The 12,748-nt window shown below is 44.1% G+C and overlaps 2 protein-coding genes across 4 annotated transcripts; one reads left to right on the top strand and one right to left on the bottom strand.

Moving 5' to 3' along the window:
• Positions 1–1,687: 1,687 nt before the first annotated feature.
• GUCD1 (guanylyl cyclase domain containing 1) lies at positions 1,688–8,612 on the bottom strand (the record flags this gene model as incomplete). 3 transcript variants are annotated; one of them, XM_082007536.1, is made up of 6 exons in its annotated part: positions 1,688–1,779; positions 2,257–2,498; positions 4,150–4,241; positions 4,988–5,153; positions 6,638–6,722; positions 8,576–8,612. In XM_082007536.1, 6 exons carry the CDS (start codon positions 8,610–8,612, stop codon positions 1,688–1,690), a joined length of 714 nt encoding a protein of 237 aa, XP_081863662.1. The 3 variants fall into 3 exon arrangements, with proteins under 3 accessions (XP_081863662.1, XP_081863661.1, XP_081863663.1); XM_082007535.1 differs by lacking the exon at positions 8,576–8,612 and having other exon boundaries at positions 6,638–7,351; XM_082007537.1 differs by lacking the exon at positions 8,576–8,612 and having other exon boundaries at positions 2,257–2,399; positions 6,638–7,351.
• Positions 8,613–9,911: 1,299 nt separating this feature from the next.
• SNRPD3 (small nuclear ribonucleoprotein D3 polypeptide) lies at positions 9,912–11,918 on the top strand (the record flags this gene model as incomplete). The annotated part of the gene is made up of 3 exons (XM_082007924.1): positions 9,912–10,037; positions 10,728–10,920; positions 11,789–11,918. 3 exons carry the CDS (start codon positions 9,912–9,914, stop codon positions 11,848–11,850), a joined length of 381 nt encoding a protein of 126 aa, XP_081864050.1. The 3' UTR covers positions 11,851–11,918.
• Between the last annotated feature and the right edge of the window lie 830 nt (positions 11,919–12,748).

The following is a 12,748-nucleotide window of genomic DNA, read 5'->3' as shown; positions in this document are numbered from 1 at the left end:
GAACTTTTTGAAGGCTACTGCATTTTAAATGTCTGTTACTATTTTTAGTCTTTGCACAAAGGAGCACTCTTGATTCTACTAAGCGTACTTATTGAACACTTTCCAGATACTTTCCAGTAAGTCGACAACTGATAAAAAGAAAATGTTTCCTCTTAGAAAAATTTTTTACCATGCTGAAAGTAGATTCCTATTTATCATTTCCACCACTAAACAGCAATGTCCTTAGTGTTATTCCACGCAGTCCCAAAACTTGAACAGTTCTTTTCCTAAAATCCTGCCAAAGGTGTGGGATCTCTTGTCTTACGTGCAAAATAAAATGTTGCTGGCTTTACATTAGTATTAACATTGGGGTTTTTTCTACCCACTTCAACATAGGCAGGACTGGAGATCAAGACTTGTAGGGAATTGTGATGGACGAATCTGAAATAGGTGGCTATTTCCTACACTTTACAGTGCTCCTCAGCAAAGTAATTAAACCCAGGTAATACATGAAAGGATTATGAACGGGCTGCTAACAATATAACTTGATAATGTCTGAATACACTAATTCCAACTTAATCCAAATACAGCCATACTATAAGAGCTAGAAGATCTGAGTTCCTGCCTTTTTACTTGTAGCAGAGAGACATTTGTATTCCCTCTTTTCTTAATTGATTTCAGCTCTTCTTAGAAGGTCACTGAAATAATACCAATAGCAATACTTGGCTCAAATTACGATTCAGCATTTTAGTTACAATCCAGTATATGCTGTCACGTATTTATTACAATTTACACACAAAAATGTATACCATTAGTGTGGATAATTTTCTGTATTTGCTTAGTAAGTTTGACATTTATATTTAGAATGGATTCTGCAGAAACTGGCACATGGGTGGCATAATGTTCAGAGGTTTTTGCAAAGAGCAATAAAGACTTCTAGGTACAAATAAAATATTTTCACTTAAACTTTTGGGGCAACACAGAGCTCTGAGCAGTCATCCTAGAGGACTTAGCCAAAAGAGATTGAGTTTGTAGTGCAAGGGAACAATACCATTACCTACGACTCAAAGTTTAATGCAGTGGCATAAATGCTAAATCTGTGGAAGGTGAATTTGGTACACAGGAAGTTTCCTTGAGTAAATGTGTTTCATTCCTACAATGCAGACAATATTAATGAGCCAGCAAGACATATTTTTCTATTTAAAAGTGGTTTAAGTTAATATTTTTTCCTTCCATAATACCCTGCTGAATCTCAGATTCCTAGATTTAGGGTGAAGGTGAGCCCTTGATGCTTTGACAGAGAAAGAAACAGGTATTTTCTGGTTTTTTTTTTCCTGGTTTTGTTTACTTAAACTTATGCATATATTACCAAGTGTTAAAGTTCATAAATTTGGTGCTTTTTTCTCATGTGTTTAATTTGAAAATAAGCTCAAAATGAACAGGCTCTGGGCCTGTATTTTAAAACTGCTGTCCAATGTGCGATGTTGAAAAGGAGTGAGACATACATTGCAAAATCAGATACGTCCTCAGGAAAAGAAGAAAGTAAAGACAGCATTGCAGTATAGTCCTATCAGTGTCTATAAAGCCTCCCTTGTTTAAGATCCCACTGCAATTCAGGAGCAAGGTCGCTGCAGGGGGAGTCCTGAGACAAGCAGCCAGCTGCCAGGCAGGCTGCACAGGAAAGGACCAGAAGTATCAGGTGTGGATGTCAGCTGTCTGCGTAGATGAACAGAATATCTTCATCAGTGCCGTAACTTGTCCTGGCTTCCTCAAAGTTACTGATGCTGGTGCAGCATGTTCCTGTTAAGGAGGAACAAAATGTTATTAAAAATTCAGAAGAGTCGGCCTGTGAAAGGCTCTTAGACTGGGTCTAGCAGCCTCTACAAAGAAAAGTAACTAGTACACAGACTAGGTTACATTAACCATCAGCTTGGGTCACAGCTTTACTCAAGCAGATCTTTTCTCACTGAAGTAATGTTGTGAACAGGTACTAAATTTGCCATCCTGTTATATTCTGAACAACAGTTTAGCATTGCTCACTAACCCATGTGAAAGCCAAACAAGTTTGCTAGAATGCGTATCTCAATGCCTCAGGTAAATCACAGCACAAAATGCAGCACTGATTTAATTAATGTGGCAAAACCCTGTCCGACAAATTGGTTAGCAATGTCTGAAATACATGCACACTACTAGGGGAATTCCAGCTGTGGCTCTGTACTAGTGACATGTTAGTAATGTGGTGTCTGAGAATCCACCCAAAAGGAACAGGCTACTCACGGTCAGCATAGGCAGGGTTGTTGTAGTAAATACTCCCTGAGGCTTTGTTGTAGCCACATAACACGATGAAATGGCCCTGGTAGTCGGGATTCCTGCAGAAGCACTTCTGTCCAATGGGGAGGAAGCAGCAGTATTTGACAGGACTCGAGCAAAGATCACACAATAGCAGGACTGCGTTCACTAGGACGATGGCTACATGACCTTGGGACAGGTGGTTTTGGATGTCTTGAACAGTTACTGTGCTGCACAAAAAAAATCAGACATGCTTATCAACAAGCTTAGGAAAGAGACTGGTATACAGTAAAGTATGTGATGACGGACAGTACTTATGACATGCAGCTGGCATGGTTATTTTTATATTGCAGATACAGCTTTTTTCTGTTAAACCCTGCAAGCTTTGCTACAGACAAAGCCTAACAAAACCTGTGTCATTCAAGGCCTTTTGATCTCATTGCTGCTACTGAAGTTCAGAGCAATAGCTCTGGATTCTGCAGTAATATAAATGTAATCTCAGAATGTATCAGATGCCCCAGAGAAGAGTATTAAAGGAGCTGGCAACTCCTTCAGTAACTTGAGAGACTTCCATTGTGGGAAAATTGTAAGTGAAGTGTTCTCTCCTGCTCTTAGAAAAGCTTATCTCTGAAGCACCGCATCTTTATCGACTGAGTGGTTAAAGATTGTATAATCACTAACCAAATTAAGATGTGCCCAAATTTGCCTCTGTTGCACAGGAATATGTTCCTCCCAGTTGCAGTTTTGGACTACCTGGTGCTCTTGAGACTTTATTTCTATAGTACCTCCTACAAAGAATGAGTATTAACCAAACATAACCTATAATCTCATCTGTTAAAAGCTGTCCTTCACCGAGGCAGGTGGTGTATCCCATAGGCATTAGAAACTCATCCCTTGGATATGTTCCAGATGTCCCGGCTGTGTGCACTACCTAACTGAACTCCTGTGATTTTTAATCGTTTTCCAGTGTCGCTTATCCTCTTTGATGCCCCAGCCTCAGTACTGCACAGGTAGATAATGCTCTCTGTCCTTGCCTTGATCAAGGCCACGATCTTAAAATTGCTAAAGCAAAATGGACTGACTGTCCCTTCTGTCTTGTCACAGCTCTAGTTAAAACAGATGGTGCCATACAGACTCCATGTACATTAAAAAGGACACTTAATGATTCTGCTAAATGGAAGTTGCATTGCAGCATTCAGTTGCTGTTGTGGCTGCCCAGTACCCTCTCTTCTTTTTTTACTCCTAATCATTTACCCCACTTCAACAAGAGAGATCCAAATCCAGCTTCACTATGAAAATGGATGCAATTCATGTCGAACATGGACAGTCAGTTATTTCCCATGTAGAATATCAGTGTCAGTTGTGAAACAATTCTGCAGTTTTTCCCCTTCTCCTGGCTTTGCAGTTCTTTCAGAGGTTCCTTATTTCATCCTCCTCTTGGCAAAAGCTTGTATGCTAGCTTTTTCTTTGCACGCCTCTCTAGGAAGAGAGCTGTAATGTTTGCATAGCGCTGGGAACAATGGGTTGTGTGCCCACGTAGCACTCTCCTTAGTTCCAGCAATGGCCAATTAGAGTGCTGTACATAGTCCCTACTGGGTAATTTTAATGGATAATCAAATTCAAAACATAAACAATAGTCAACTCCTGTCAGCATTTTCAAATCACTTATTCTGTGTCGTGACTATTTTTCCTCAAACTTCATTATTAACTCTTCATGTCCACTTTTTTTTTTTTGAGACAGATATTGTAGAAAGACTCTGTAATTCACAAAAAAGGCCTTGAGGCTCGAGGTCTCTTTCACCAGTTTAGCTTGGTGACTCTAAGAAAAACATGGGGCCCACAGAATTGCCAAAGAAAAAGGACAGAAAACAGTAAGCTTACCACTTCTCCACCAGCACCTTGCAGGCTTTGGCTTGTGCAAAGAGCTGATTCACTCGATTCTCTTCTGTGTCAAAGTGCTTCCTGTAAAATGACTGTGGAGATAACAGAAGTTAAGAACTGGAATGGTGTTTACCTTGGGTAATCCACCACTTAAAATCCCTGCTAGCAAGGGCCTGCATAAGTTGAAGATCTGGCTATGGGACAAGAGATCTTTCCCTTAGTTCACTGGTAACAGGATAAGGATTCCTACTCTAAATTGTAAGTTTAAATTCACTCCTGGTCAGTTATTGTTGTAATTTCCATCCAGTGGCTATTCAGCTGCCTACATGAAAGAAGCCTGTCTGGTTCGTGCTGGGCAGGAGCTTGCATTAGAAAAGCTGTCGCCACTATAGGACCTCCTTGGCCCCCTTGTTGGCAACCTGAAGAGGCCAAGCTCTCAAATGGACATGGAGGCTGAGTTCCCCTCTCACCTCTAGAGGTGGGTCTTCCAGGTCAGGGCTGAGGCACGGTGGTGGGGAAAGTGTGGAAGCTAGCACTGCTGCTGCCCAGGCTGTACCTGTTCTGTAGATAAATAGAGGGCTTCAGTCTCCAAGGCTGTCAAATAGGCTGGAACCTTTCATGAGCACTACATGAAAACTTTTTAAAAAAATCATATTATGGAATCAAAGATGTAAAATATGTGGGATTGTATCTAGCCTTGCCTTGGAACTGATTTGTGCCAGTTTCGGCAACAGGCTAACCTTGTTTACAGGAACCATGGTTGTCAGAAACAGCAGAGCTTTTGTAGCATGACACACAGGGCTTTTAACACTGTCTCCCAGTAGGTGAGAATACTAACCTGATTTTTGTAGCCCTTGTCCACTCCAAGCGTCTGGGTGCAAAATTTATGCTTAACACCGAAGTGCCGCATTAGGTAAGCCAGATCAATAGTCCAGATACTCTTTGTTAACTGAAGTTCATGGATGGCTTTCTGAAATTCATCATTGCCCAAACGATTCAGATACCTATGGTATTAGGAAAGGCAGGGGAAGGGAAGCACAGATCTTAGGAGAAGCAAAGTGTGTTGTAGCCCAAGCCTCCACATCACAGGACGTAAAAACTGAAACAATGGGCTTGGCTAAAAGAAGAACAAAAAAAAAAAACCCAACCCACAAAGGAGCCGCAAATTTAAGGGAAGGGAAGGGAGCAGGGAATATTTAACTGGATTTATTGCTGACTTTTTGTAATTGGAAATGTATGGGTATCTTGACTGTTTTATAATGCTAGAATCGTACAGGTGCTGTACAGTAGGCAAGCTATACTGAGCAGAAGTATAGAACTCTGTCCTGAAGGGCTTACAGTCTAAATGTACAAGCGTATTAGAGCAAACACAGAAAGAAGTGTTAAAGACTAGAACTTGCTTCACGCAATAGATGGATTTCAAAAGGAGGAACTGTAAAGGAAGTCAGTAAATATTCAAAGGAAGCTTGTCTTAAGCACTGATGGCACAAAAGCAATAAAGGGGAGATGAAGTCAGGAGGAAGCTTGGGACAGGTTGCAAAGGGGTAGGGATAGGCAGTTACAGAGAGTTTTGGAAATCAGAAAACAAATGGAAGTAAATGGGGGGAGGTGGGGAAAAAAGGACCGGAATTGAGGATGCAGAGCAAACAAGGTCTGATCAGCAGGGTGAGGAGATTAATCTTGGAAGCTGAGTTTTGGGCAGACTAAAGTGGCAAAGAGGTAAAGGGAAGAAAGAGGCAGAGGTTACAGTAGTCAAGACGGGAAATTACCAGCACACGGACTAACGTCTTGGCAGAAGGGATGGAGAGAAATGAAAATCTTCTGCTTCATATCTACTAAGTGGACATCTAAATAGGTATTTCTCCTGCACCTAAGCTCATGTTCCTCTGTGGAAGGAAAGAGGAGTTCAGCAGGACAGCTACTAGTTCAAAAAAAAAAAGAAAAACCAAACCAAACAAACAAAAAAAAAACCCCAAAGGGCAATACAGTGCATTGTTTTGAAGCTGAAACTATTCCTGGACAAAAACACTCATCCCACAGATTGGGGGCCCAGCAGGAGAGAGGTAGTATATACTCCTAAACTGGGATACACCTACCCATCACTTGAAAACAGAGAAAGGAATTGGGTGAATTGCTGTACTAAGTATCAGTTCTGAATTATAAACAACAGGAAAGAGGGATAACCTTTTATTATCTTAAGCATGCCAACCTGCAAAGTTCTTAGAGCGATCAGGTATTTTGCATCTGTCAAAAGAGTCAATTATTCAAAAGCATCTTAAGTTTATATTGTCCTTTGCTCCTGCTGGAGAGCTGTGCCAGGCCCAAGCAGCAGTAATTCTCTAAGGATACCTGAGAATATGTGATCTCATAAGACTAAGTTAAATACACAGCTGCTTCAACACACCTCTTCTCCCTGGACATTGCTTCCTGCTGCCCCTCTCCCATGGGATGGGATTTCCCACCCATTCAAACCAAGAGAGTCACTTACTGAAGCACCATCCTGGAGCAGGCTAGCCCACAGTCCCAGTGGTACAACTGCTGAATGACTGGCACTTTCAGCTGGATGCAGTCAACTGTAGTGAAAACACCCCATTGTGAGTAAAACATAAAGATATCAATCCATACAGGAATGTTTTTTCCACACTTCAGCATTAAAAGTCATCTTGTCCTCAGCACTGTAGTGGCAGAAACTTAGAAACATTTTTTTACTTTATCTGATTGGCAGGTATTTTTTTTTCTTTCTTAGAGGAATATCGGTTTGGTATTTCTGTACAATTAAGCATTTGGTTTATTCTCATACTCCTTTTTTGTTCCGTATCTCCATCACTCTGATGTACGGTCTACCCCCTTTTCCTTGGAAGTTTCATTTTATTCTTTTTGGTGGGGTGACATACCTGCCAGCCCCTAACTATGAAGCTGTATTCCCCCCTAAATAGTAGTAGGTAAGGCACAGGTATTCATCCTTTCTCGCAGCTGAATGTATTTTTGTGCTGCAAAAGGAGTTAAACCAGCTGTGAGAAAACAACCAAGATGTCTAGACATTGATCTCTTGCAAGCCCCACAGATTTGAACCTTTTCTACAGGTGTCTTTCCTCGGGGACTGTAATTTATGTGAGTAATTTTAGGTTAACAAAGCTCAGAAATGGCAGCAGTTTCCCTTTTGTATCAAATCCCTCAGTAACTCAACAAAGGGAGCAGGAAAAAGAACAATCTCTACCGAAAAGTCACAGAATACAAGTAACTCCATCCCTCTGCCTCAGTTTTTATAGGGTTGGCAATGGGGTGGTTTCAGCTTCAGAAATGCCCTTATCACTCGAAGGACTTGAAGAGTTGTGCCTGTTATTGCTATTTCAACATCAATCAAAGTGAGTTAATCATGAAGGGCTTCTCTCAATAACCTTACCTTTGATCTAGAAAAGACCTCTAAAAATTTTGTTAACACAAGGTCAACTACATTTTAAGATGGGACTAAAAGTGCATTTGACATCAATGTGGCTGGTCTAGTTTTGATGTAATTTTATTTATAAAACTTTTTAGATAATGTTGCTTGTAATCTTATATTATTTTTAACAAAGCTATAGCTTACTGTAGGGACAAGCCAATACAGGTATTCTGGACTCTTTCCAAGTATTTTTTCATAGTTGTGCCACTGTTTAATCGTGACTTTGAAGACTGGCATACCCATGGGTATATTCAATCTTTTTAATTTATCTAGATTAAGGTGCTCTTAAGTATCCTAAAGAAAAAATGAAAACCCAATTCCCAGGTTCTCCTCAAACCAGGATCTGTAAGTATTTTGTCACCATTTTTTCTTGGCATGTTATGATTCCGTCCCCTTTTGGTTAATACCCGGGGCCTCTGTCAAGTCCCAAGATTAGCTGAAGAGGTACATGTTTCCTACGTGAAGACTTCAAAGGACAAGAACTTTAATTTTCTTGGATGTTCAGCTTCCAGCCATCCTGTTTCCCAACACACCCAGACTTCTTCAGCGATGACTATCAGCTGTCCCGAGGTAAGACACAAGCCAGCGTACGCCGTGGCTGTAAATAACCCTGAAAACACCTCCCCGGTTTGCCGGCTCCTGGGCGCAACGAACTCGCCGAGGCAGCCGGCAATTCCACGTTGCTGCTGCTGGCGAGACCTGCAGCTCCGCAGCCCCGGGCGGAGGCGGCCGCCAGGGCCTCCCCAGAGGACGGCAAGAGCCGTCCGCTCCCCGCCGCGGGCGGGGCCGTGCCCAGGGCTCCCTTCCCAGGCCCGAGTCGGCGCCCAGCCCGTTCGCTGGGGCCGACCCCGCCGCGGACATCGCACGGCCCGGCCCCTGCCCCGAGGAGGGTACCCCCGGGCGCCCTGCGCTCCCTGTCCACGGAAGGAGGTCTGCGGGAGGGGGCCGGGGCCGGCCCCCGCTGCCGCGGCCGGGCGCACTGACCTGGCGGCGGCTCCCCAGCTTCCCGGGGGCTCTTCATGGCGGCGGCGGCGGGGCCTGCCGCCCGCTTACTTCCAGCCCCGCCGAGCCGGCCCGCGCGGCGGCGCGACCCAGTAGCCCGGCATGTCTCGGCGCGGCGCTGGCTCCTCCCGGCCCCGGGGGCGGGCGCGGAGGCGGGGGCTGCGGGGGGCCGGGCCCCAGGGCCTCTGCCCCGCGCCGTCGCCGCGGTGTGGGCGGTGGCGGTCGGGCGTGTCGGTGGGCAGGGACATGACGCGGCGGGCGGGGGACGCGGGACCGAGGGTCCAGACGTGACCTGAGGCGGGCGGGGCGCGCCGGTAGCCAGCCCTGCCCCGGGGGCGGGGCACCGCCGGCGGGACGGGGCTGACCCCGGCCGGCGGGACAAGACTGCGGCGGAACCGCGGTACCGAGGCAACGCGTCTCGACGACCTGGGCGCCCTGGGGGGGCGGGGCGGGAAGGGGCCGCGCTGCTCACGCCCCCGCCTTCCGGTTCCGGCACGCAGTGCACGGCGGGAAGCTGGAGGAAGCCATTAGGGGGTGAGCGCGGGCCCGGGCTGAGGTTGTTGGCGGGTGGTGAGTGTCGTTGCAGCAGTCTCGGCACCGAGCGGGGCGTCCCCGGGAGCGGCGGGGCCTTCCTCGCTCTCTGGGTGCTGCGAGGGAGCATCCGAGCTGCGCTGCAGTGCCTGCGGCCTGTGGGCTCGTTCGGGTGCCTGGGCATGAGGGAGTGAAGCCGCAGTGGGGCGGCTGCCGGCCTGCGCAGGCCTCGGGGGCTCCGCTTGGCCTCTCGGGGGTGCTCGGGCCCTCCCCTGCCCCTGGGGCAGGGCTGAGGCTGGGGGGTCCCCAAGCGAAGGAGGCTGCGGTGTGTGGTGTGGGCTGGGCTCCCTCGTGGCAGACGCGGTTGCTTAGGTGATGTGGGCTGGGAGCGTGGCTGTGCTGCCCACAGGTCCAGCTTGGCTCGTAGACGATCAGGCTGGCTGTACCGTTATGGGATGCACCTGGGGCTACTTCCATTTGAGCCACACCTGGCTATACCAGTGGTTTGTTACGTGGTATTTAGAAGTTAATTTCGTAGGTCAGAAGAGACCCGCAAAAGACTTTACTTTTGCTGATCTTTTAGGTCTTCTTCCTATGGGCGTCTTTATAGAGAAGTTTTTTTAATGCATTCTCAAAGTATATGGTGTGTTTGGGCAAGAGAGAAAGTCAGTGCTTTACACTGTGAAAGATCATAGGTTGTGTAGGTAAAACCCAGTCTACAACCTTCTTTGTAATTAAATCCTGTGTTTTTTTCTTGTCTCAGGTATAGAGCCACAGCACTGCAAACATGTCAATTGGAGTGCCAATTAAAGTCCTGCACGAGGCTGAAGGCCATATTGTGACATGTGAGACCAATACAGGAGAAGTTTACCGAGGCAAACTTATTGAAGCTGAAGACAACATGAATTGTCAGGTATACCTGCTGCAGAAGGAGGGGGAGAAGGCTGTCTGATCTGTGCTGGGAAAGGCTGATAGCTAGCTTATTGGTGGCTTAATTAAAAGACCATTGCTTTATCTTAAGATAAAGAAAACTGTATTGCTGCATGTACATTGTCTTACCATAGTGAAATGGATTCAGGATTACTGAGCGCTGCAAAGAGGCCAGAGCTTATTCTTTCTGGTTTTAGAGCTAGATTGGGCATTCCTGTCAATAATATCCACTGAGCATAGGAATAAGCAAACCTTAATTTAAGAAATTGAATCTCTTTTGAATGCATGTTACTTTAGGCATTCCAAGAGGGCTTAATTTTGATTGACTTCAGGCAAGTCATTGTAGAAATCAAAATCCTTCCTTAATAGTTAGGACTAGAACAGCTTTATTAAAACTGATTCAATATGAGAAAACAAAACTAACAAAGCTGACAATGTGCAAACTGGGGAGAAAGCAAAAGTCCTGAGCTTGCTTGAATAGTACTAGGCTTAGGAGTACGTCTAAATGGTCTTAGATGCCTTGTGTCACAGCTCCAGCTGAGACAGCAGTATGGTTCGGAAGTCTTTGACTTTGGTACTTGAATCCTGGTTGTGCATTCTGCAGGCAAGAGAAACAAGGATACAGAACTATGTTAGAGGCCTCTGTGTGTACTGACTGATCTTTCCTTTCCAGATGTCCAACATAACAGTGACATACAGAGATGGACGAGTGGCACAGCTTGAACAAGTATACATCAGAGGTAGCAAGATACGGTTTCTCATTTTACCAGATATGTTGAAGAATGCTCCTATGCTAAAGAGCATGAAGAATAAAAACCAGGGTTCTGGAGCTGGGCGAGGAAAAGCAGCCATCCTCAAAGCTCAAGGTGCGTGCAGTTTGTTTATGGTCTTCCCCCCATTTTGCTGTAGAAGAACTGGAAAACTGTTATCTCTATCACTGAGGAAACATAAGCTGGAAGAAATGGAAAGATTACTGGTTCACATACATTGCTTTTCTGTATATTTCATCTTATGGTGGGAATCAGGGCTCAGACTGCCCAATTACCAGGTTGTAATATTGATGCTACAATAATTTGGATGTAGCGAGTAGTCTTGTTAAGTGGAGGCTTTATATAAAACTTCATCTCTTTTCCAGTAATTGTGGCCACTAGCTGTTCGGAATACTTAGGGAAGGATTCAAGTGTTCTTGTTAAGCTTTTGTAGAAAAACAAATTCAGATATTAAGATGGTACTTAAACTACTGTGAAGCTGTAATTATTATCTATTCTGTAGTTCGCTGTCATTTGTACCTTTCTCAGGGGAACAATCTAGTTATAACAAGATTGAGCAATATTCATGGGTTGCAAAGTCCTTGGTGAACTTCAGCAAATGCAGTAAGGTTATGTGAGGGAGTAACATCTGCTGAAACATACTGAGTTCTTTTGCAAAACCTTGGAAGAGTGTGGGATTTTAAACTTCTTGGGCTATACAGATTTGTGTGTCAGCTCAGAGGGAACACAAAGTGTATGAATATTCACTGCATCTGTTCTAAGTAGCAAGACTGTAACCATTAGTTCTGGTTCTTCTCACAGAAAACTTTTTGCTGACATACCACATTCTAAACTTCATGGGATATCCTCATTTCCTTGCTTCTAAGCGAGAGACTTTGAGTGTTGTTTATGTTTTGCGTGTCAGCTGTTGAGATAAATATGCAGTTGTGTCATTCATGTCATCCCTGATGTTTTCTTTCTTCAGTGGCTGCAAGAGGAAGAGGCCGTGGTATGGGCCGTGGCAACATCTTCCAGAAGCGAAGATAATTTTGATCTTGACCAACATGTGCTTTTCTATTAGGGGGTGTTAACTTGACTACATGTGCATTGGTATCAGTTTTGTTTAATAAATGTTTCTGACAAAAACTTGTCTGCTCTTACATGACAGGACTCCATTTGGGCAAATACACTGTAGGTTGATTTCAAACTTAAAATAACTTTGTCTGGAAAATAGTGGACTTCATATCTAGATTTGACTGCTTAGTGGGATGCATTGACTTCTAAAGATAATCATGTTTCCTTTTTCTTGTTTAGTCCTGTTGTCATTCATTCTCTAAAATTAGAAGGTGTTCTTGGTGAAGAATTTTTAAATAGTACATTTTAAAGTCGTATTAGCGGCTGCATTGATGGAAGATACAGCGAAACAGAGGCAGCTTCCTGAGAAGCAAAGCACTGTGTTCTTTTGCTTTATATGGACCTAAAATAGATAGAGGTTCATCTTCAGATCTGTACATTGAGCTTGTATTCTTGCATTTCTTATTTTTGTTTTTGGATATAGGGAGAATTTTTCATTGAGAACACACAACTTTGATGGCCCGAGTCTGTATTTGCAGTGAAAAATTCTATTCTAACTCTTAATAGTCTTTTCATCTGCCTGGGAAAAGAAGGCAGAATATAAAATAGGCATTTTCAAATTTACAAAACATTTTATTTATCCTTGAAAGGTGGTGCAGGTGTAGGGGTAAAGTCTTATAAATGGTTATCCATTAAATATAACTTGATACAAATGCTAATCTTTTGAACAAAACTTAGGATCAGCTTTAGCTTAACATGTATACACAGTCATATATATCATCAGCTGATCTGTAGGAAACCAAATGTAGTTGTAACTTTAGTTTATTTTGCTAAAAGTATAGTGTGGTTGTTCTGACTTACATGGTTGAAA

The sequence above is a fragment of the Phaethon aethereus genome (assembly GCF_964289735.1).
Source record: "Phaethon aethereus genome assembly, chromosome: 17".
In the NCBI taxonomy this organism is placed as follows: domain Eukaryota; kingdom Metazoa; phylum Chordata; class Aves; order Phaethontiformes; family Phaethontidae; genus Phaethon; species Phaethon aethereus.
The sequence above is the reverse complement of the archived record's forward strand: the minus strand, read 5'-3'. Positions and strand labels throughout refer to the sequence as shown.